The following is a 22,814-nucleotide window of genomic DNA, read 5'->3' as shown; positions in this document are numbered from 1 at the left end:
ATGACAACGGACATTACTTTTTGATCACTGCTTTTATTGGAGCCAAGCTGAAAATAAAGTTTGACCTAATATACAATAAAACAGGGTGAGGCAAAGAGTGGATATTCAGAACAGTCTAGTCTAGCAGAAGAGTAGAGCAGGTCTTTACACTTCAATGGCAGATACAGTAGGAAACTCACATCGATTGCAGCATCTGGAGCTGAGGGGAAAATAGACTTGCCGTGACTTTGTTGGGCAGCGTAAACATTAACAAAGGTCTGGGGCCTGTTCAGAAGGGTCCAACATAAAAGTGCATACAAATGTATAATATAGAGCAGATACTACTCGTCAGCTCTTTTCATTACATTTCTATCTGCAGCATTCTGAATAAACTCCAGAATTCAGTGTAGTATTGTACAGTAGTACAACACCAGTACAAGCTGAATCTCTGGAACAAGGCAGGATGGTGACTGCACCTTTCTGTTCATGCATTCCATGGCAGTGGTCTGTTACTTATATACCACAGGAGACTGCTGAAGGGAGGACGGCTTATAACGCCCGGAATGGAGCAGATGGAATGGCATCAAACACATGGAAATCATGTGTTTTATGTACTTAATACCATTCCACTGATTCCGCTCCAGCTATTACCAAGAGCCCATCCTCCTCAATTAAGGTGCCACCAACCTCCTGTGGTATATATCCCTGTATCCTCTTCTCCACATAACCCCCCCCCCCATAATAAGTATTTACACAAAATACTTATTATAGCCATGTAGCTACATATATTTATTTGACAAAAGTCAGATGCAATGTCATGTTCTTTAGAGAAATATAAAGCCTAGATCTTAATATCTAACAGCTGCCACTGGCTATAGTATTTACACAGGTCTTCATACTGAATACAACATTCTCTCACCACCCCTCATATTGACATAGGCTTCTATTTTTTGCTCTACCTCTGCTATCACTTGGTTGTGCTGGTAAGGTGAGATCTTCAAACATACATTATGGGTACATCGATTACAGTGTAAACAAATTCCAAACAATTCTGGTAAAGTGAGTAGTCAACACCTGGTGACTAAAACAATTTGGCTTGCCATTCTATAATACCCTTTTTAACAGCATACATTGCCAGAAAGCTGCAAACATTCAAACTAAGCTAGTTAGCTGTTGAGTCACTTGTCATGTTATCCCTATTGACCAGTAGGGGGCCAATAGATGAAAGAATTCAGTCCTAAAATGTACAGTAAAACAAGCCAGCACAAACTTCAAAACACACACAAATTCAGAACAGAATCATGGAAGATAATGCATATTGAACATTAACACAAGTCTGGGAGATGGGGGGGTAGTTTCTTCCCCTGTTGTGGTGGCCGGGTTGTGGCAGGCAGCAATTCACAATCACAATGTATACTTGGGTCTGCAGAAGCAAACTGTGGAAAGGTGTTGCAGTGCCCCCATGAGGCCAAGGCTGGGCAGTGAAGCTGAAGACAACACTGGACCTGACAGGAAGCTTTTTGCAAAAGGTAACAAAAAAAAGAAAAAAAAATGTTTTGTCTTTCCCAAACCTGGGCGGACTCTTTCTCAGATTGTTTGTCTTCATGTCTGTCATGGTGGGCCTGTCCGTGTGCTTCCTCCACAGATGCACGCATCCGTACACACACACACACACTCCTAAGAGTCCTCGTTCATCTCTTGGCTATCTGTCCTGGCGATTTTGCATGGAGGTGCTGGACCCCCTCCCTCTCCTTGCTCCTGTTCCCTCTTCTTCGCTGCGTTCTGTTCAACAGAGAGGGAAAATATAGTACTGTCACTCACTAAACTAAAAGCATGGACACACACCTGATTCACAACCTGCTCCACAAAGTTGATGTTCCGTTTAAGAGTGAGCATGACTGACCATGCTTCCCAGTGCCCTGGTCTGTGACACCTTACATTCACACCTGGATAGCATCTATCTATTCAGTAACGCAAACTCTCCATCAACCTCACCTTTTTGTCCCAGTGATGATGAAGGTAACGCAGGAGGATATTGGTTTTCTCTGTGACAATAACTGGTAAGTAAAAGAATTTCAAAACTCAGATTTCATTCCCATAGTTCTATTTCTAGCAGTATATTTTTCCCAAGAAAAGCTAAATTAAAAAAATGTCCATGAAGTCTGTCCTCTTGACTAAAGAATGGAGGTACTTACTCTGTTCTGAGGGGTACTCACGTGTCGGGAGGTACACGGACGGTCTTCGGTTCTGTAAAAAGTAATTTAGAGATTCAGATGGAGCAAGACTTATCTCTTTCACTTTTACATGGAAAATGTTCTAATAGTCGGTGCTCACCGATGCTTTACACACAGAGTCTGCATGGAACCGGCTGAAGTTGCTCTTGTTGTAAACGGGGAGACCCTTTAAGAAATCCGCCTTTAGAAAAAGAAAAGTATTCGGTTTGTGTTGTATGGTGAAAGGTGTAGGCTGAACCCAAACAGACAATTTTGCAGAGCATCTTCCATCCTGTAGCTCAGGGGTGACCAAGCCTCCTGCCCTGCAGGATGTCTAGGTTGACCTCTAGCTAAATATGAAGGATGCTCTATAGCCCATTTGACAGCGTTTGGTTTAAACTAGACAAAGTGAGAAGCAAAGAACACTAATGTTCTGGAATACGTGTCCTCCAAGTCACCATGACATGGGTGGGGTACACCCCTGCCCTGCTCGAAAAGGGGGGCTGATGCCATGAGTGGCTGACACTGGGCGTTCCCTGTCTGTCTGTTTGGTGGATTCTTTCTGGCTATTCTTTTTGGCTAGCTAAGATACAAGCTAGCCAAGTATTCAATGGAAACATGAAATGTTACCAAGAAGACAGATAGCAAGCTAGATAACTAATTGAGATCATACGATTAAACAACTCAGATAAACAGCCACATGATAAGATCATGACATTAGCTAGCATTACGCTAGCTAGCTAGCCAAGCTGCCATAACTAATTTGTCAAGCTAGCTGCCTTCTGTAAACAAAATGTTTTGCCGTTAAGTTAGCTACCTTATCCATGGTTTTCCCTTTTTAGTGTCCCACGACGAGACGCCGACTGATAGCTTGCAGATGGATAGATAATATGGCAGGTAGCTAGCCAAAGCTAACTGTTTTGGCGAGCTAACAGTCGTTAGCTAGCTAGTTGCTCTATGAAATCCTCCACATTCACTTGTAATTGGAATCACGCTGTTGTTAACAGTCTTGCGTCCAATTACACCACATGTAATCATTAAACACACCGCATAAAGTAAAGTGAGGCTCATGGCCATAAATACATGTAACTGCTTTGCTTCGTGGCTAACTCTTTAGCATGATGGTAGCTAAATGCTGCATTTACAGCTTCAACCCAAGCATAACCATTGGCTATTAACCTATCCCACGTGATCTAAGACCACAATATATCCTATCGTAATTGGACAGAAAGCTGTCTATCTTTTTTTTTTTTGCTCCACCCAAAAACTTGGGATAGGTTGACAGATAATGGCAGGGAAGAATGGAAGTGATGCATCCAGTCGATTCCTTTTTCTCATTGATCTAACATATATATGGAATGTGCTTTAACCCTAATGAGAAATGGGTTTGCTTTGTAAGTAAGCGCTCTCTATTGGCACTCTGCTTCACTGCTATTGTGTAAAGGCCATGGGATATCCTACTTTTAATTACACATGTAGGTTAATAAACATGGTATACAGCTATCCCATAATACTGTTTAAATAAATTGATGTAGGGCCTTTAACATGCAATTGCAGCAAATGTATACCCTTTATTTGAGACTTATGTAGCTGCTCAGTCTGTGATCATTTCTGTGGTAGGCCTATGTGTGAAACATGGCTGTGAATAGGCCGTTACCAGGGCATCATACTTCTGTCTCTGAGTGACGGCTGGTTTATGGGAGTCTGCCTGGTCTTGCCTCTCTGGCATCTGGATCCCCTGGTAACTGTTCCTTAGCAACAAACCCAATAGCAACTGCATCAGCCACCGTTGTCAGCTAGAGGAGGATGAGGAGAGAGGAAGAAGGGTGGTATTATGATTATGGAAACATGTAGCATTTTCCCTATACACTTGTTTGAAACCAATGGGATTGATTGGCTTTATCATTTAGAATTTCACGTGTTCCAGTGTAAATGGAAACAACTAAGCAGTTTTGACTGAAATTGTACTTTTCAGGGACTGTTTATCAGGGACTGTTTATCAGGGACTGTTTACCCCTGTATCAGCTGTGTGTCAGCTAGGAGGTGAACAAAGTGGCACACACTGTTCCCAATGTATCGTGTATAGGGTGCCATCTCCATGGAGACAGCTGGGCTGGTTCATTCACAGTGCAGCGCTGTAGGGAGAATATGACCTAGAAATTGATGTTAGACCTACACTTAATTATATGCGTTTTGCAGGGGTATATTTTGGAAGAGTTCTGCTCGCAAAGTATGCTGCATATTCCAATATGTATTAAAGATTTTCTCTCGTTAGTAGCAACGGGGGCTACGTGTTATTGGTCCGCTGGTGGTGGCACTGTTGTGTCTAGAGCTGGTTCTCTCGCACGTCAATCAAGCGGTAGGGGGCAGCTCCATAATGCGGATACAGGACGAGGGTATGGAACAGTTGGACAAACGTGAACTGTGCGCTTTATAGATAAAAACTTGCACATGTAGACACCTGGCGTGCGCGTCTACTATGCGTCCACGTTCAAGATGCAATGGAATTGATAAACGCGCTTTTCTTTTAAATTGTAGTAGCCATGTAAACTAGCGGGTGAGAATGTTGAGAACAGTGCTGCAGACTCAAATTAGATTAGTTTATTGGATTGGCTGCAACAGATTATAGAGCTCCTGTTTCGAAGACGCAGTATACGAGAAAGAAGCGTATTGTCTAATAATTGTACCCCTGTGGACGTCGACAAAAATAAGGTAAGAGTCTTCGTTATTGAGAAATAAGAATGTATGGGTCTGAAGCTTGCTGTATGATTATGATGGCATGTTGTGTCAACAGAAGATTAAGAAGGAACACGCTCCGTGGAAATTGGCAGATCTGCTAAACCAGTTGTGTAACACATTCTCAGAATTTAATTAGCATAAATCAAATACCAAAATGGGATGTGATATGACGTGTGTAAAGTGCCATGGCTGATCTAATGTCTCTGGTGAACAAAAGCTGATAAACATGCTGGCATTCGCTGTGTATTTGTCGCATCAGACGCTCGTTCAGTTCCCCATTCAGACCGGCAGTGCGCAGTCTGCGCACGCTCGGTTGTTTTCCATTTTATGGAATGGAGTCCTAGAACATTGAATAGTAGTAAAGACATTCATTGTTCTTTGCACACCCCTATTGCATGGTATTTACTGAGATGATATTGTACATTCCTGGTTGAGGTTTTCAAAATAAGCTTGGATGCTAAATATTTAATGTAATTTTTTATAATAATTATATAACTAGATAATGAATACATAGTCATGAAAATAATGTTCCAGGCTACCTTTAGGGTGTCTTTTGTGTTTAATGTCACACCAACTGTGTTTGATTGGTTTTATGACCTACATTTTTTGATGATTTGTTTTCAAGACAAAGCTCCTATCCTATAGATTATTTTGAAGATGTCAACCAGCGATAGGTCAAGTGAAGTGTTGCTTTGTTTTGATTGGACCCTCCAGCTGACACCAGTCCATTGGAGGACAAGGAACAAATTCTCAGCAGCATTTATAAATTAGTGTGTTTTTAGTACCAAATAGACTTCTCTCTTGGTTGGTCAACTTGGCCTCGCCTCTGGTTTAGTACAGAACCTATTGCTTACGATATACATGAATTTACAGCCTGAACACCAGATTTTAGCATCTTATTTAATACTAGTCTATTGTACCAAACTACAAGGTGTGGTTAAGAAAGTGGTCAGAAAATGGGACAATGATACCAGTGAGACCTTACAGGGCTGCTTTGACTCTGCCGGCGGGCTGCTTTGACTCTGCAGGCAGGAGTGTGTTCACAGAGGGAGCGAGCCTTGAGGAGGCCACTGAAGCTATCACTGACTGTATTCATTTCTGTGAGGAGATGATTGTTCCTTCCAAAACTGTACATTTATTTTCTAACAACAAACCCTGGATCACAAAGGACCTGAAAACAACTTTAAATGAAAAGAATATAGCATTTACCACTGGCAACAAGGTTGAGGGTAAACTAATTCAATCCAAATTAAAAATGCAGATGAAACAGGCTATAAGAGTGTACAAGGAGAAGAAGGAAAGGCTCTTTCAGGATTGTAAAGATGCTTCGAGGGGTGTGAAAACACTGGCAGCCCTTAATAACACCCAAACTGTCCCCTTCTCCCCCCCCCCAGAAAAGACTGTGTTGACCTGCAGAGAATCTTAAGTTTTTATTGTAGATTTGACCAACATGACTTTGCAATTGAAAGGGAAAAGCTGATCTCTGACCTATCTAACATGTCTCACACTGTTACACAATTGTCCAGCTGCAACCAAAAGATGGTGAAGCTATGTTTAAAAGGACAAAACAAAGAAAAGCACCTGGGCCAGACAACATCAGCGTTCACCTACTTAATGTGTAACTCTGTGTTGTTGTTTTTGTCGCGCTGCTTTGCGTTATCTTGGCCAGGTGGCAGTTGTAAATGAGAACTTGTTCTCAACTGGCCTACCTGGTTAATTAAAGGTGAAATAAAATAAAGAATGTGTGCCATAAGCAACTGGCAGGTGTTTTCTGTGAGCTCTTTAACCGGTCTCTGGCAGAACATTCCATCCCAATAATATGGAAATTGTCCACCATAAGCCCAGTACCTAAAAAGAGCAACCCTTCCTGCAACAATGACTACTGCCCTGTAGCTTTAACCTTTTAGTGGTGAAGAGCGTTGAAAGGCTGGTTCTTCCCTGGCTACTAAAGGAAGTATGCTCCTACACAGGCATGCTTCTGTTCTAGATGCATGGTATTTCTGTACAATAAAAGTGGCATCCTTGATAACAAGATGTTGATAGATCCAACTTCTGAGTATACGTTCACGTGCCAGTCAGAACTAGGAAACTCAGAAATTTGCCACTTGCTAACTGGTTGAACGCGGCCTGTCTATAACTACAACCATTTAGCAAGTCGGAAATTTCTAAGTTCCAAATAGCACGTGAACGCGACAGCATCCTCAGAAGTTGGATCTATCAACACCTTGATATCAAGAATGCCAACGTTGCTGTACAGAAATACAATGCATCTTACAGAACAGAAGGAAAGCCTGAAGTCACACCTCTTAGAAGAAGAGGGATTGTTGTTCATGTTTGTTGACCCTTAGCAGGCCTGAGACTGTCAACACTCTGAGGCCATAGTGACATCTAATCCATCTGATGATGTATGGGCTTTCGTGGGCACCAATCCCTACACAGGGATGACTACCCTTTGGTCTGTGCTTATGTAACACTGTCTTAACAACGCCATTGGCAGGAATGCTGTGTGTCGCTACTGCTAACCTTGCAGATATTACTGGCCAATTTGTAGGGGTGACAACATTAGCATATCACTCATAGACCAAACTGCGATTTTGACCCAATTCCTGACTCGGAAGGAAATTGCCTGGAGTTACCAAAAAGTGTTCGCTCTTGTTCCTCAGTGGGTAGACAGTGGGATGATTTGAATGTGTACGATAAGAATGTGTGATTTTTGCTATTTGTGGGCAGTTTCATGCATGTTATGCTGGGTACATCATCAATAACAGCATTATTGGCCAAGACAGTGGGTGGCAATTTCTCTGAACACTCATTGCTGTAAGTGTATAATTCAGATAAGACCACATGAATGATGTCAACATCAGCAAAATGAATTAAATCGGGAACAGATCCACAGCGTAGGAGTAGGAGTGATTTCAAAACAAAATCTGTGCCAAGCCACAAAACAGCCCACGGTTGCAGTTTGTGGGATTAATGTAAGAGGTCCCACTCAGTGATTTTTGTCATTCAGAGTTTTGTGACGAGACATATCTGAGGGGGTTTCAGGCGCCACTGGAATTCTGAATAATATTAAAGCCATAGTTTCTCTATCCCCACTTATTATGAACTCTGAGGGAGACTGAGGGAGACTGCTAGGAAAAGGAGGTGGTCTTTTAGGCAGGAGGACGCTATGTTAATCTACAGTGCCTTCAGAAAGTATTCACACCCCTTTGACTTATTGGGGGAAAAATGTGTTACAGTCTTTTTTGATGATGATTTGAAAATGGATTAAATTGAAACAAAAAACTAATCACTGGCCTATACACAATACTTCAGGATGTCAAAGTGGAAGGATGTTTTTTGAAATTTTAACAAATTAATTCAAAGTAAAAGCTGAAATGTCTTGAGTCAATATGTATTCAACCCCTTTGTTATGGCAAGAATAAATGCGTTCAGGAGTAAAAATGTGCTTAACAAGTCACATAAAAATTATTTTTTTCACCTTTATTTAACCAGGTAGGCAAGTTGAGAACAAGTTCTCATTTGCAATTGCGACCTGGCCAAGATAAAGCAAAGCAGTTAGACACATACAACAACACAGAGTTACACATGGAGTAAACAAACATATAATACAATAATAAGTTGCATGGATTCACTTTGTGTGCAATAATAGTGTTTAACATGATTTTTGAATGACTACCTCCTCTCTGTACCCCACACATAAAATTATCTGTAAGGTCCCTCAGTCGACCAGTGAATTTCAAATACAGTTTCAACCACAAAGACCAGGGAGGTTTTCCAATGCCTCGCAAAGAAGGGCACCTATTGGTAGATGGGTAAAATAAAAAAAGCAGACATTGAATATCTCTTTGAGCATGGTGAAGTTATTATTTACACTTTGGACGGTGTATCAATACACCCAGTCACTACAAAAATACAGGCATCCTTCCTAACTCAGTTGCCGGAGAGGGAGAAAACCGCACAGTGATTTCACCATGAGGCCAATGGTGACTTTAAAACAGTTTAATGGTTGTGGTTATCAGGATAAGGTAAGACCCAGATGCAGACCGTGTCGAAGTAACAATGTTTATTACAGCAACAGAGGCAAAGGTACAGGACGGCAGTCAGGGTCAGGCAGAGTGGTCGGCGGGTGGGTTCAGCATCAGGACAGGCAGGGGTCAAAAACCAGGAGGGAGAGAAAAAGAGAGGCTGGGAAAAGACAGGAGCTGACAGGACAAACGCTGATAATCTTGACAAACAAGATGAACTGGCAACAGACAAACAGAAAACACAGGTATAAGTACACAGGTGATAAAGGGGAAGATGGGCGACACCAGTAGGGGAGTGGAGACGAGCACAAAGACAGGTGAAATAGATCAGGGCGTGACAGTGGTAGGATAAAAAAAATTGGCAAAGCAATTAGCCTTTTGTCCTGAATACAAAGTGTTATGTTTGGGGCAAATCCAATACAACACATTACTGAGTACCACTCTCCATATTTTCAAGCATTGTGGTGGCTGCATCATGTTATGGGTGTGCTTGTAATTGGTAAGGACTGGGTAGTTTTTATAATCCATTTTGAATTCAGGCTGTAACACAACAAAATGTGGAATAAGTCAAGGGGTATGAATACTTTCTGAAGGCACTGTATATTCTACCTCAAATGAGACCTGACATGACTACTTATTAACAGTAAGGTGTATGGTCTGTGATAGATATATAATAAGCTATTATATATGTACTCGTATATAATAACTTATTACGTCTTAAACACAGTACAGGTGTTTACGTTCTGGCCTTTCCGAAAATACACTGAGAGAAAACAGAGGGCAACACCACAGTAGTCAAGGCCAGGGACCCGTTTGCTAGCAAAGCAAACCTTGTCCCGGATTTAGGATGTTCAAACCTGATGTGTCAGACATCAAGGCCTACAGATATCACAAAACACACAGCACTGTGTGGGAAGAGGAAGTAAGCCAAAGGGGAGAGGAGAGGAATGATATGCGAAATGTTTTACTATAATCCTCCTTATCCAACCACAGTAGGGCTGAGGTCGAACAGTCTGTATTTGCACAAAGAGCATACCCACTGGGCATAGACATCTAGTTTTGATTCATATTTGGTTGAGTTGTCAACTAACGTGAATTCAACTTGAAATCAACAAATCATTTCACCATGTCATTGGATTTAGGTTAGAAGTTGGGTGAAAATAAACGATACGTACGTGACGTGCATGTGTGAATGCATGTCATTTTCACTTCATTCAGAGTAGTCCCACTCCCCCAAAAACTTTTTCCATAATCCGATTCTAACAGCCCGAAAATGATTCTGGAAGACACCGAGTGTACCCATTGTCACACTGTAGCCGGCTTTAACTCAGCCATGGGCTATTCCTGTCCTTTTCTATGAATACCCATAAGGCCCTGCTAGAGGAAGAAGCTTCATATAAGAGCCTATAATAAGCCACGTCTGAAGGAAGATTGACAAGCTTTAAGGCACCTTTGTTACTACAACTCCACAGCCAGGGGGCGCTACAGCTACATCCCTGTTGATAGCCCCTTGTGTAGTGATAGGCAACAGAAGGCTACCACACTAACTTGTTTTGCTAGCTTTAAGGCACATAAATGCATATAAATCAGACACAGATATTTGTTTTTTAACGTTTAACGTTTAACGTTGTTTTTAACGTACGTAGTCACTCTTCCATCGCTGAGAGATTGTGTGTTCATTATTCTGTGGTACTTAAACTAACCTTGCCTCTGAAGGCTTTAGAATAGGGATTATCCTACTAGCGTGTGTTTGTGTGTGCATGCTGTGAGTGGGTTTGTGTGCGTGTGTGTGTGTGTGTGTGTGTGTGTGTGTGTGTGTGTGTGTGTGTGTGTGTGTGTGTGTGTGTAGTAAAACAGCAGACATTATTACTACCCTCATGAGTCATATGCAATAGATGTTTATGTGTGTTTTGTCTGTGTGTGTGTCTGTGCATGCGTGTGTCGGTGTGTGTTTCCCTCCAAGGGCAGCCATGTTGACCACGTTAATGGACGGCCTCCTCTGCTGCCTGACAGGGAAGTCGGCCAACGTCGTGGTTCCCATAGAAACCTCGGAACCCGCCGACGGCTACGAGTTCGTGGAGGTCAAACCGGGTCGTGTCTTGAGGGTCCGACACATCATCCCGGAGCGGGAGGTGGTGGACGAGCCCAGGGGGCCGGGGGGAAGGGTCCACCGTAAGAGGAAGATCACAGTGTACCGTAATGGGCAGCTACTGATAGAGGACCTGGGCGACGCGGCGAGACAGGAGCTGTTACATGCTCAGAACGGAGACGCACAACCCAACTGTACCGTGGAGGTGGAGCTCGCAGACCCATCGTCCAATCCAACTCCCACCGCTGACCCTAAAGCGGACAAGACAGGGTCAGTGGTTGGAACAGGGGGAGCGGCGACATCTCCAGCCCCGACCCTCGGATCAGCCCCAGATCTGACCCAGCAGCCCCGGAAGCGCCGGCGGAAGCCCAAACGCACAGTGGTGATTGACAGCGAGAGGACGATCACGTCATGTAAGGGGACACACGCAGACGTGGCAGTGTTCTTCGTGCACGGCGTGGGCGGTTCCCTCGACATCTGGGGCAGCCAGCTGGACTTCTTCTCCCGTCTGGGCTATGAGGTCATCGCGCCTGACCTGGCGGGTCACGGGGCGAGCTCGGCACCTCAGATCGCGGCAGCGTACACGTTCTACGCCCTGGCTGAGGACATGAGGGCCATCTTTAAGAGATACGCACGGAAGAGGAACATCCTCATTGGACACTCCTATGGGTGAGAAGACTGAAGTGTGTTAGCTACAGACACTACATAAGGAACACTACATAATGAATGCCAGATAATGAACACTACATAATGAACACTACATAATGAATGCCAGATAATGAACACTTCAAAATGAACACTACATAATGAATGCCACATAATGAACGCCACATAATGAACACGACATAATGTACGCCAGATAATGAACACTACATAATGAGCACTACATAATGAATGCCAGATAATGAACACTACATAAGGAACGCTACATAATGAACGCCAGATAAGGAACACTACATAATGAGCACTACATAATGAATGCCAGATAATGAACACTACATAATGAACGCCAGATAATGAACGCCAGATAATGAACGCCAGATAATGAATGCCAGATAAGGAACACTACATAATGAGCACTACATAATGAATGCCAGATAATGAACACTACATAAGGAACGCTACATAATGAACGCCAGATAATGAACGCCAGATAATGAACGCCACATAATGAACGCCACATAAGGAACGCCAGATAAGGAACGCCAGATAAGGAACGCCACATAATGAACGCCACATAAGGAACGCCACATAAGGAACGCCACATAAGGAACGCCACATAAGGAACACGACATAATGAATGCCAGATAATGAACGCCAGATAATGAATGCCAGATAAGGAACACTACATAATGAGCACTACATAATGAACGCCACATAAGGAACGCCGGATAATGAACGCCAGATAATGAACGCCAGATAATGAACGCCACGTAATGAACGCCACGTAAGGAACGCCACATAAGGAACGCCACATAAGGAACGCCACATAAGGAACGCCACATAATGAACGCCAGATAATGAACGCCACATAATGAACGCCACATAATGAACGCCAGATAAGGAACGCCACATAATGAACGCCACATAATGAACGCCACATAAGGAACGCCACATAAGGAACGCCACATAAGGAACGCCACATAAGGAACACGACATAATGAATGCCAGATAATGAACACTACATAAGGAACGCTACATAATGAACGCCAGATAAGGAACGCCAGATAATGAATGCCAGATAAGGAACACTACATAATGAGCACTACATAATGAACGCCACATAAGGAACGCCGGATAATGAACGCCAGATAATGAACGCCACATAATGAACGCCACGTAATGAACGCCACGTAATGAACGCCACGTAAGGAACGCCACATAAGGAACGCCAGATAATGAACACTACATAAGGAACGCCAGATAATGAACGCCAGATAAGGAACGCTACATAAGGAACACTACATAATGAACACTACATAATGAATGCCAGATAATGAATTCCAGATAATGAACACTACATAAGGAATGCTACATAATGAACGCCACATAATGAACGCCACATAATGAACGCCACATAAGGAACACTACATAATGAATGCCAGATAATGAACACTACATAAGGAACGCCACATAAGGAACACTACATAATGGACCTCTGTCTTTTGATCTCCCAGGCTGATATCTGATTACTCTTTCTCGCTCTCTCTCTCTCTTTCTCTCTGTCTCTGTCTCTGTCTCTGTCTCTGTCTGTAGTGTGTCGTTCTGTACGTTCCTGGCCCATGAGTACCCAGACCAGGTCCACAAGGTTGTGATGATAAACGGAGGAGGTCCCACAGCGCTGGAGCCCAGCCTCTGTTCCATCTTCAACTTGCCCACCTGTGTGCTGCACTGCCTGTCCCCCTGCCTGGCCTGGAGCTTCCTCAAGTAACAAACAGTGTGTTTGTGTGTGTGTGTGCGTGTGCGTGTGTGTGCCCCTTCCCTCCCAGCCATTCATATTCCATTCACCCAGCTCAATGATACTTTTTGCCATATACACATCATGAGGTTGCTTTAACCTAGCCTACAAATGAAAGTTTATAACGTAGGTGCACAGGTCGAGAGACAAATTGTAGCAATTAAAGGTGACAGACAGTGACGCATTCAATACCACCTTGCACACTTTTGCCTTCATCTAGCTGATCTGGGGTGTAATCTTTAGTCCAAACAGTTGCAAAACGATTTGCAAATAAAATGATTCAGTTAGGTCCCTCCCCATTTCATTCCTTTGAAGATTTTTTTTGCTACAGAATCTGCGGAATGGCCTCCCCAGTGGCGCAGTGGTCTAAGGCACTGCATCACAGTGCTAGCTGTGCCACTAGAGATCCTGGTTCGAGTCCAGGCTCTGTCGCACCGGGATACCCATGGGGCAGCGCACAATTGGCCCAGCGTCGTCTGGGTTAGGGGAGGGTTTGGCCGGCAGGGATGGTCTTGTCCCATCGCGCACTAGCGACTTCTGTGGCAGGCCGGGCGCAGTGCCGTATGGGAGTTGCAGTGATGGGACAAGACTGTAATTACCAATTGGATACCATGAAAAAGGGGTAAAAAAAATAAAATAATGAATCTGCGGAATGAATACACCCCTGATCACACACAGTCCACGTTCATAGCAACCACATACAGCATAATCACATCCACACGCTCACCTTTTCCCTTCGCTTGTGGACTTCAGTACACAATATAACAATTGTCTGTGATCAGGCGCAAAAACCTCTCCATCCAAACCGTCATACCATATCCACTACTAGTTGGAGATCAATATTCAGGTGGTTTCTACCTACTAGTTGTAGATCAATATTCAGGTGGTTTATGTCTACTAGTTGGAGATCAATATTCAGGTGGTTTATGACTACTAGTTGGAGATCAATATTCAGGTGGTTTATGACTACTAGTTGGAGATCAATATTCAGGTGGTTTATGTCTACTAGTTGGAGATCAATATTCAGGTGGTTTATGTCTACTAGTTGGAGATCAATATTCAGGTGGTTTATGTCTACTAGTTGTAGATCAATATTCAGGTGGTTTATGACTACTAGTTGGAGATCAATATTCAGGTGGTTTATGTCTACTAGTTGGAGATCAATATTCAGGTGGTTTATGTCTACTAGTTGGAGATCAATATTCAGGTGGTTTATGTCTACTAGTTGGAGATCAATATTCAGGTGGTTTATGTCTACTAGTTGGAGATCAATATTCAGGTGGTTTATGTCTACTAGTTGGAGATCAATATTCAGGTGGTTTATGTCTACTAGTTGGAGATCAATATTCAGGTGGTTTATGTCTACTAGTTGGAGATCAATATTCAGGTGGTTTATGTCTACTAGTTGGAGATCAATATTCAGGTGGTTTATGTCTACTAGTTGGAGATCAATATTCAGGTGGTTTATGACTACTAGTTGTAGATCAATATTCAGGTGGTTTATGACTACTAGTTGGAGATCGTTTGCCATCATCTTGTGATCAAAATGTGATGTGTTTATGAGTTGTGAGCCCCCCCTACCATCTCTTCCTAGCATTTGCACAATACTAAAATGTAAAAAATGCTTATTTGTATGACTGATTCAAAACTGTTCATGAACAGCTGCAAAAATACATAGCCTCATATAATTCATTTTCAACGACACAAGTAGGCATATCATATTTCAATATGTGATTATACTGGCAAAATTGGGAAGAAGTGGATTACCAGTAGTGTTCTTGTAGGCCATTATTAAGGATGGCGATTCCACTGATCAGACTAAATAAAGTAAATTATTAAGGATGGGAATTACACTGATCAGACTAAATAAAGTAAATAGATAATAAAATCTTCTTTAGACAAGATGACATAAATCTGCCCCTAAACCAAATGTTTTAAATATTTATTGCCCCCCCCCCCCCCCCCTAGAATTAAACACTTTTGGGTTCACAACCTGTTTGGAAAAATCATTTTCATAGTTACACATCAGGTAACCCGACCAAACCTCCATGCTAAAACATACTGTAGGTCTGTCTGCTGCCTTTTCGTTGTCACAGTCTAAATGCCAATCACCAAACGAGGAGACCAATGCAAGAGATGATGAAATCCACTTTAGTACATGCTGTCAAAGGGCTGCATTCTGCAATAGGGACGGGACTAGCAGCAACCTCATTTTGTTGATAACATTGTACATAAAACAGCTCTACCATGCTGCTCTTTTTACAGTTGTATAAACTCAGCGGAGAACATTCTCTCTCCTTTCAGCATTTTAAAGGAGTGTTTTTTTTATTTATTTAAATGAGCATCCAATCCACTTGATTCCTTACATAACTAGACCTATCATATGCTTCAATGTGCTGCGGTTCACAGTGCTGTGACAAGACAGGACAATGAAAGCAGTTCCACTCGTGATGTTACATTGCAGGCTCAGGCGCTCCGATTTCAAAACAACTTGGAGTCAGCACAGTTAAAAAGTTAACGCACTGACTTATAAGAAAAATGAAAGCAGCACTTTTCTATGCAGGAGATAAACTATATATACAAAAGTATTTGGACACATCTTCAAATTAGTGGATTCAGCTATTTCAGCCACACCCGTTGCTGACAGGTGTATAAAAATCGAGCACACAGCCATGCATTCTCCATAGACAAACGTTGGCAGTAGAATGGCCTTACTGAAGTGCTCACATTTCTGCCCTGCTAGAGCTGCCGCAATCTACTGTAAGTGCTGTTATTGTGTAGTGGAAACCTCTAGGATCAACAACGGCTCAGCTGCGAAGTGGTAGGCCACACAAAATCACAGAACGGGGCCGTGTAAAAAAATGATCTGTCCTTGGTTGCAACACTCACTACCGAGTTCTAAACTGCCTCTGGAAGCAATGTCAGCACAAGAACTGTTTCCATGGCGCCGAACAGCCGCACTCAACCCTAAGATCACCATGCGCAATCTAGCGTTGGCTGGAATTGTGTAAAGATCGCAGCCATTGGACTCTGAAACAGTGGAAACGCGTTCTCTGGATTGATAAATCACGCTTCACCATCTGGTAGTCCGACAGATGATTCTGGGTTTGGCGGATGCCATGAGAACACTACCTGCCCGAATGCATAGTGGCAACTGTAAAATTTAGTGGAGGAGGAATAATGATTTGGGGCTATTTTTCATGGTTCGGGCTAGGCCCCCTTAGTTCGCTACAGCATACAATGACATTCTAGACAATTCTGTGCTTCCAACTTTGTGGCACCAGTTTGGGGAAGGCCCTTTCCAGTTTCAGCTTGACAATGCCTCCGTGCACAAGGCGAGGTCTGTACAGAAATAGTTTGTTGAGATTGTCGTGGAAGAACTTGACTGGCCTGCACAGAGCCCTGACCTCAACCCCATCGAACACCTTTGGGATCAATTGGAACGTCGACTTCGAGTCAGGCCTAATCGCCCAAAATCGGTGCCTGACCTCACTAATGCTCTTATGGCTGAATGGAAGCAAGTCTCATCAGCAATATTCCAACAGCTAGTGGAGGCTGTTGAAGCAGCAAAGGGGGGACCAACTCCATATTAATGCCCATGATTATGTAATGACATGTTTGACAAGCAGGTGTCCATATACTTTTGGTCATGTAGTGTATATAAGAGGTGTAGCATGTGAAGAGGGTCAAATGCGTGAGAGTTGGCAGCTCTGGCTAACCGCTACATTGTTGTCACCATGTTAACGTTATAGTTAATTCGGGATCGGTGTCCCTTCCACGGGATGGTTGAGCTAACATTGGCTAATGCGATTAGCATGAGGTTGTAAGTAACAAGAACATTTCCCAGGACATAGACATATCAGATATTGGCAGAAAGCTTAAATTCTTGTTAATCTAACTGCTCTGTCCAATTTACAGTAGCTATTACAGTGAAATAATACCATGCTATTGTTTGAGGAGAGTGCACAGTTTTGAATATGAAAAGTTATTAATAAACAAATTAGGCACATTTGGGCAGTCTTGATACAACATTTTGAACAGAAATGAAATGGTTCATTGGATCAGTCTAAAATTTGCACATGCACTGCTGCCATCTAGTGGCCAAAATTGCAGCTGGGCTGGAATAATACATTATGGCCTTTCCCTTGCATTTCAAAAATGATGGTACAAAAAAAAAGTTGTATATTATCTTTTACCTGATCTATTGTGTTATATTCTCCTACATTCCTTTCACATTTCCACAAACTTCAAAGTGTTTCCTTTCAAATGGTACCAATAATATGCATATCCTTGCTTCAGGGCCTGAGTTACAGGCAGTTAGATTTGGGTATGTCATTTTAGGCGAAAACTAGACCTGATGCATTAGTAAACCCACAATCCAATCCATGTGTACAATCACGCAGTACAGTGTACAGCAAGCACTTACCCCGGTGGCAATACTTTTCTAAAACGGAAAGCTTACCTTGACTTGCAGTGTTGGATAGCCTTAGCCAGCTAGCTAACATAAATAGCATTCCACTCTGTTTGAGTCAGGTTGTTGAGTAGGCTAAATTAGCTGCATTAGCTAGCTTGTATTTGTATTTTTTCTTCTTCTGAGTTTACCTTTCACTTCCCTTTTGCCCTTTTGGTGGATCCCCTGTAAACAGTTCCCCTCTCCACTTGTTTTTACCCCCTTTTGAGTTTTTCCAGAAGTCAACTATAGATTTGAATTTTTGCATTTTCTGAACTGTTTACAGGGGATCCACCAAAAGGGCAAAAGGGAAGTGAAAGGTAAACTCAGAAGAAGAAAAAATACAAAAACATCTCTCTCTCTCTCTCTCTCAAAATGTATTTGTTCAAAACTGTTCAACTATTGTCTTTCGAAGTGCTAGCTAGCTGTAGCTTATACTTTCAGTACCAAATCATTCTCTGATCCTTTGATTGGATGGACAACATGTCAGTTCATACTGCACAAGCTCTGATAGGTTGGAGGATGAACGTTGTCATAATTACTGTGTAAGTCTATGGATAGGGGTGAGAACCATGGTTTTGTATTGAAGTCAATGTAGAGGGGAAACTAGCTGTCCTCCAGCTACACCATGGTGCTACCCTACAGAGTGCTGTTGAGGCTACTGTAGACCATTGCAAAACAGTGTGTTTTAATCAGTTATTTGTTGACATATATTTTGTAAAGTTTTATCTGAAAAGGATAACTTTTTTAAATGACATTTACCAAGTAGGATGGTCCTCCCCATCCTCCTCTGAGGAGCCTCCTCTGCTCCCAGGCCTACTTCAATACAGTCAAACTTCTGTACAAAAAGCTTTCAGTCTACTGTATGTTGTTCAAGTATGATTTCTTATGCTCCTCTCCTCTGCGTCAGGGCTGGGTTTGCCCGTCAGGGTGCGAAGGAGAAGCAGCTGTTGAAAGACAACAATGCTTTCAACGTGTCCTCCTTCGTGCTGCGTGCCATGATGAGTGGTCAGTACTGGCCAGAGGGCGACGAGGTTTATCATGCAGAGATCCCAGTGCCCATCCTGCTGGTGCACGGCATGTACGACAAGTTTGTTCCCATAGAGGAAGATCAACGCATGGCGGAGGTGAGTGGGAAACCTTAACGCCAACTCTAACCCTACCTTTAAACCTAACTCTGAGCCTAGCTTTAAACCTAACTTTAAACCTAACTCTAAGCCTAGCTTTAAAACATAAAACCTGAACCTAATCTAACCTCCCTGCCTCCGCTCAGATCCTGTTACTGGCCTTCCTGAAGATAATCAACGAAGGCAGTCACATGGTGATGATGGAGTGTCCCGAGAGTGTCAACACCCTCCTGCACGAGTTCTTCCTCTGGGAGCCTGACTCCCCGCCCAAATCTAAACCCCGCCCCGAAAACGCCACCAAGAGACCTGAAACTGCCAAGATCCCCACTGCATCCAACGGAGGAGCAACACCAGAAAGCAAAGCCAAGACCAAGTAACCCAGAGGGGGATGGATGTGTGGTATTGACTCCAGTCAAAGCGGACACAGACAGTGGTGTGTACTGCCGACCATTGCTGGTTGTGCTAGGCTATGTCTCCTAAGGTGCAGGGAGCTGGTTTGAACTGATCTGGGCTGGTTTAAACTGGTCTGAGCAGGTTTGAGGTGGGATTTGAGGAGGTAGAACACCGCACACAGGGTCAGACAGGCCCATTTTTGGTCTAGGTCTGAGCCACAACAGACAGGAAGGACAGGAGGGCTGGCAGGTATGGACGGACAGAGTGACGTATATGAGGACAACAGGGGGAGGTCTATTGTATTGTTCCTGGTCCTGTTCTGATTAACTGGTCCCTGGCTGGGACTGGAGACAGGTGGGAGAGAACATTTTTTTGAAGCTCTGAAGAGGTGCTGAGTTGGAGAGGATGGTCATGGTGAATCTGGTAATGGTATTGGTTTTGTGTGTTGCTGCTTTGTGGTACCAGGACACAGGTCTAGACTCAGTCCCCTGTGATGGCTTGTCAGTTGCCCAACCACGTGGAAATGTCAGAGCATGGGTAGATCAGAGAGGGAAAAATACTTTATTCGATGGGATCAACTGACACAGGAAAAGAACTAGCCAAGAAGACTGCTTGTTAGGCCCAGATTCAGTCAGTTCCAGCCTTAACCGGCGATAACTGACAATTGCTCCATAGCTGTTTCATTGTTTTTGTTTAGGCGATATCAGAGGTGTCTGCGTTGGAACTGTCAAATCTGTGAGCAGCTGCTCTTGTCGTCATTGTCACAAAACCAAACCCGTTCTTAAATCCCCCTGCATTAGGAGGTTCAGAAGTAATAAAAACAATGAGGATTTCTATCAGCCTTAGAGGTGTAGATTACAGCACATTCCAGTGTTCCAACTTGTAACAAGGCTGCATGGGGTTATTACTAATCCAACTCGGCACATCCAATGGCAATGTCCGCGATAGGTATAACGCCAGGAGCCGCTTGCTGATTCGACAGCTCCAACGCAGTTACACCTCCGACAGGCAGAACTGATCTGAATCTAGCCCTTATACTACTCACGCCAACGGGTATCCAATGGTTGTGACGAGCAAGACAGAAACCCCAGAACTAACTTCTGTTTCCTTACAGTACTTTTGCACATGGGGGTTAAATATTATGTATGACGATCAATGCTGCTTTTTGAGAACTAGCCTACTACATTATATTTATGCAGCATTCATACAGTATTTAAAAGCACTTCCCTGTCAGAATGATTACAGCAGACAAGCTAACTATGTTATGCTTTATCTAAAGATGCAGAGTAACAACTTTGAGGGACCGGAGAAAGACCAATGTTTGACTGTCCTACAAAGTCTCCTTGTGTATTTTATGGGGAAACAAATATGTTTCCTATTGGCTGCAGGTTACCTAGGAAACACACAGAGGACAGATGTGTGTTTTGGACCCCTTTTAAGAAGGAGAATTGTACTGAATCCTAGCGTTATATTTCTCACCAAAACTATGCTAAATAATTATGATCGTTTGCCTGTTTTCCAGGTAGAAGTGATATAATCTCTGAAAATGATATTGCTACACCAAAAATTGCTTACAGTCTGAGAATTCTTCAGTGCCACATAGCAAGTTCTCTCTGTCGTGTAACTAGCATCCCGTTGTGTCTGATAAGTGTCACAAAGACTGTGTTGAATAACAGTGTATTAAATACTGTATAGAATCAATCCCTAGCACTGATGATCCGCACTACAGCGCTCTAGAAGTTTAAAGGCAATGTTCCCGCATTCATGGTATATGCTGCATATGTCGGTTCAATTGGAAATGACCTTTCAATTTAAGTTGAGCCACAGCACGGATCTTCAGCGCTACGGATTGAATTAACCCCTTACTCTTTAGCTAGGTGTACACCAGTGGAGGCTGCTGAGGGGATGACGGCAAATGGAATGGCATAAAACAAATGGAAGCCATGTGTTTAATACCATTCCACCAATTCCGCTCTATCCATTACCAAGAGCCCGTCCTCCCCAATTAAGGTGCCACCAACCTCCTCTGAATGATGCCCTTCACCTGTATTCCACAGGACAGGCGGTGTCAGGTTGATCTCCCGTCCAATAAGACTGTTACTGAAACTATTTGGTTTAACTCTGGTCTTATCACTACAACAGTCCAGTCACTTCAAAACGATCACTATCCCGTTTCCGTTTGTCGATTCCTGTGATGTAGCCGTGTAAAGCCCTCTGTTACTGTTGGTTATGGAAACGTCAGTAGCAGTGGAGGCTGCTGAGGGGAGGACGGCTTATAATAATGGCTGGAACAGAGCAAATGGAATGGCATCAAACACCTGGAAACCATGGAAACCATGTGTTTGTTGTATTTAATACCGTTCCACTGATTCCGCTCCAGGTATTACCACGAGCCCGTCCTCCCCAATTAAGGTGCCACCAACCTCCTGTGGTCAGTAGGTCACCCACAAACAACAATATGCATTTTGAAAACATAACACTTAACAGGGCCGTGAGTATACTTTTGACACAATATGCAACTTTTACAAGCAAATAATGATGCTTATATAGGTATTGATGCTGAAAAAATGAGTGAATAGGAGTGAATTAATCAAATTGAGAATTGAGTTCTCGCTAGTCAAATGGGTTTAGCTCATGTTCTCAATGGAATATCACTTAGAATTTTAAATATGAATGGTTCTGAATCTGTGTCAACTATCAGTATCACATTTGTGCCCTTCAGCGTCTTAAATGTGTTCGCCTTTGATATTGATTTCAGAAATGAAGTGCTGGAAGAATGTTCAGTTCACCAAAAATAAAACATGAGGAATATTATACCATGCAATAATTTTAAATGTTTTTAAAGCCAGGTGTGTTACAAATATATTTTCTCTGTTAGAATCACATGCAGTTTCAAGCTACAATCGGTACATACCGTGGAAAGCTGACAAGTGGATGCTGTCTACTCATCCAAGGAAGTGTCCTGTACTTGGGCGGCACCTTGTGTCTAGCCGGAGTATTGCAGTTTGAAGAAACACTGGGTTTATCCACCACCCTAATACAGTTACATCACATAGATGTCCACGTTAGGAATCAAAGCTTATACCATTAAATTCACTAGCAAATCTATAGAACGAAGTGGTTTAAATGGCTTAGGCTACCAGGTTTGCGCCAGTTTACATATTTGCTCTGTCAGTTAGCAGATACTGTTGTCCAGCGTGACTTACAACCAACGCTCAGCACGCCGCAGTAAATCTTTTCTTCTGATCAAAGCGTTAGGCCAACAGCTCACTGTCTTTTCACAGCAAGAGGAAGGAGGTGGACATGGTGTACAAACTGCTGAGAGGCAGCAGCCTAAA

General features: G+C 43.0%; 2 protein-coding genes across 2 annotated transcripts; one reads left to right on the top strand and one right to left on the bottom strand.

Annotated features, from left to right (window-relative positions):
• Nucleotides 1–13: 13 nt before the first annotated feature.
• Nucleotides 14–3,351, bottom strand: dda1 (DET1 and DDB1 associated 1). Its single transcript, XM_014123578.2, has 5 exons — nt 3,010–3,351; nt 2,314–2,394; nt 2,175–2,226; nt 1,975–2,036; nt 14–1,761 (listed from the first exon to the last, which is right to left on the bottom strand). The coding sequence occupies exons 1-5, from the start codon at nt 3,016–3,018 to the stop codon at nt 1,657–1,659; spliced, it is 309 nt and encodes a 102-aa protein (XP_013979053.1). The 5' UTR covers nt 3,019–3,351; the 3' UTR covers nt 14–1,656.
• A 670-nt stretch (nt 3,352–4,021) lies between these two features.
• Nucleotides 4,022–22,292, top strand: abhd8b (abhydrolase domain containing 8b). The gene is made up of 5 exons (XM_014123573.2): nt 4,022–4,904; nt 10,923–11,717; nt 13,305–13,475; nt 18,867–19,083; nt 19,230–22,292. The coding sequence occupies exons 2-5, from the start codon at nt 10,930–10,932 to the stop codon at nt 19,458–19,460; spliced, it is 1,407 nt and encodes a 468-aa protein (XP_013979048.1). The 5' UTR covers nt 4,022–4,904; nt 10,923–10,929; the 3' UTR covers nt 19,461–22,292.
• The last annotated feature ends 522 nt before the right edge of the window (nt 22,293–22,814 follow it).

Source organism: Salmo salar, chromosome ssa10, assembly GCF_905237065.1.
Source record: "Salmo salar chromosome ssa10, Ssal_v3.1, whole genome shotgun sequence".
In the NCBI taxonomy this organism is placed as follows: Eukaryota; Metazoa; Chordata; class Actinopteri; order Salmoniformes; family Salmonidae; genus Salmo; species Salmo salar.
This window is presented reverse-complemented; position numbering and strand designations above follow the sequence as displayed.

Excerpts from the sequence above, each read along its gene's own strand:
- dda1 (XM_014123578.2), bottom strand. Across the intron at positions 2,227-2,313 it reads ACTCTGTGTGTAAAGCATCG|AACCGAAGACCGTCCGTGTA; the intron begins GTGAGCACCGAC and ends TACTTTTTACAG. Across the intron at positions 1,762-1,974 it reads ATCATCACTGGGACAAAAAG|AACGCAGCGAAGAAGAGGGA; the intron begins GTGAGGTTGATG and ends TCTGTTGAACAG.
- abhd8b (XM_014123573.2), top strand. The coding sequence starts at position 10,930 with ATGTTGACCACGTTAATGGACGGCCTCCTCTGCTGCCTGACAGGGAAG. Across the intron at positions 11,718-13,304 it reads CTCATTGGACACTCCTATGG|TGTGTCGTTCTGTACGTTCC; the intron begins GTGAGAAGACTG and ends CTCTGTCTGTAG. Across the intron at positions 13,476-18,866 it reads CTGGCCTGGAGCTTCCTCAA|GGCTGGGTTTGCCCGTCAGG; the intron begins GTAACAAACAGT and ends CCTCTGCGTCAG.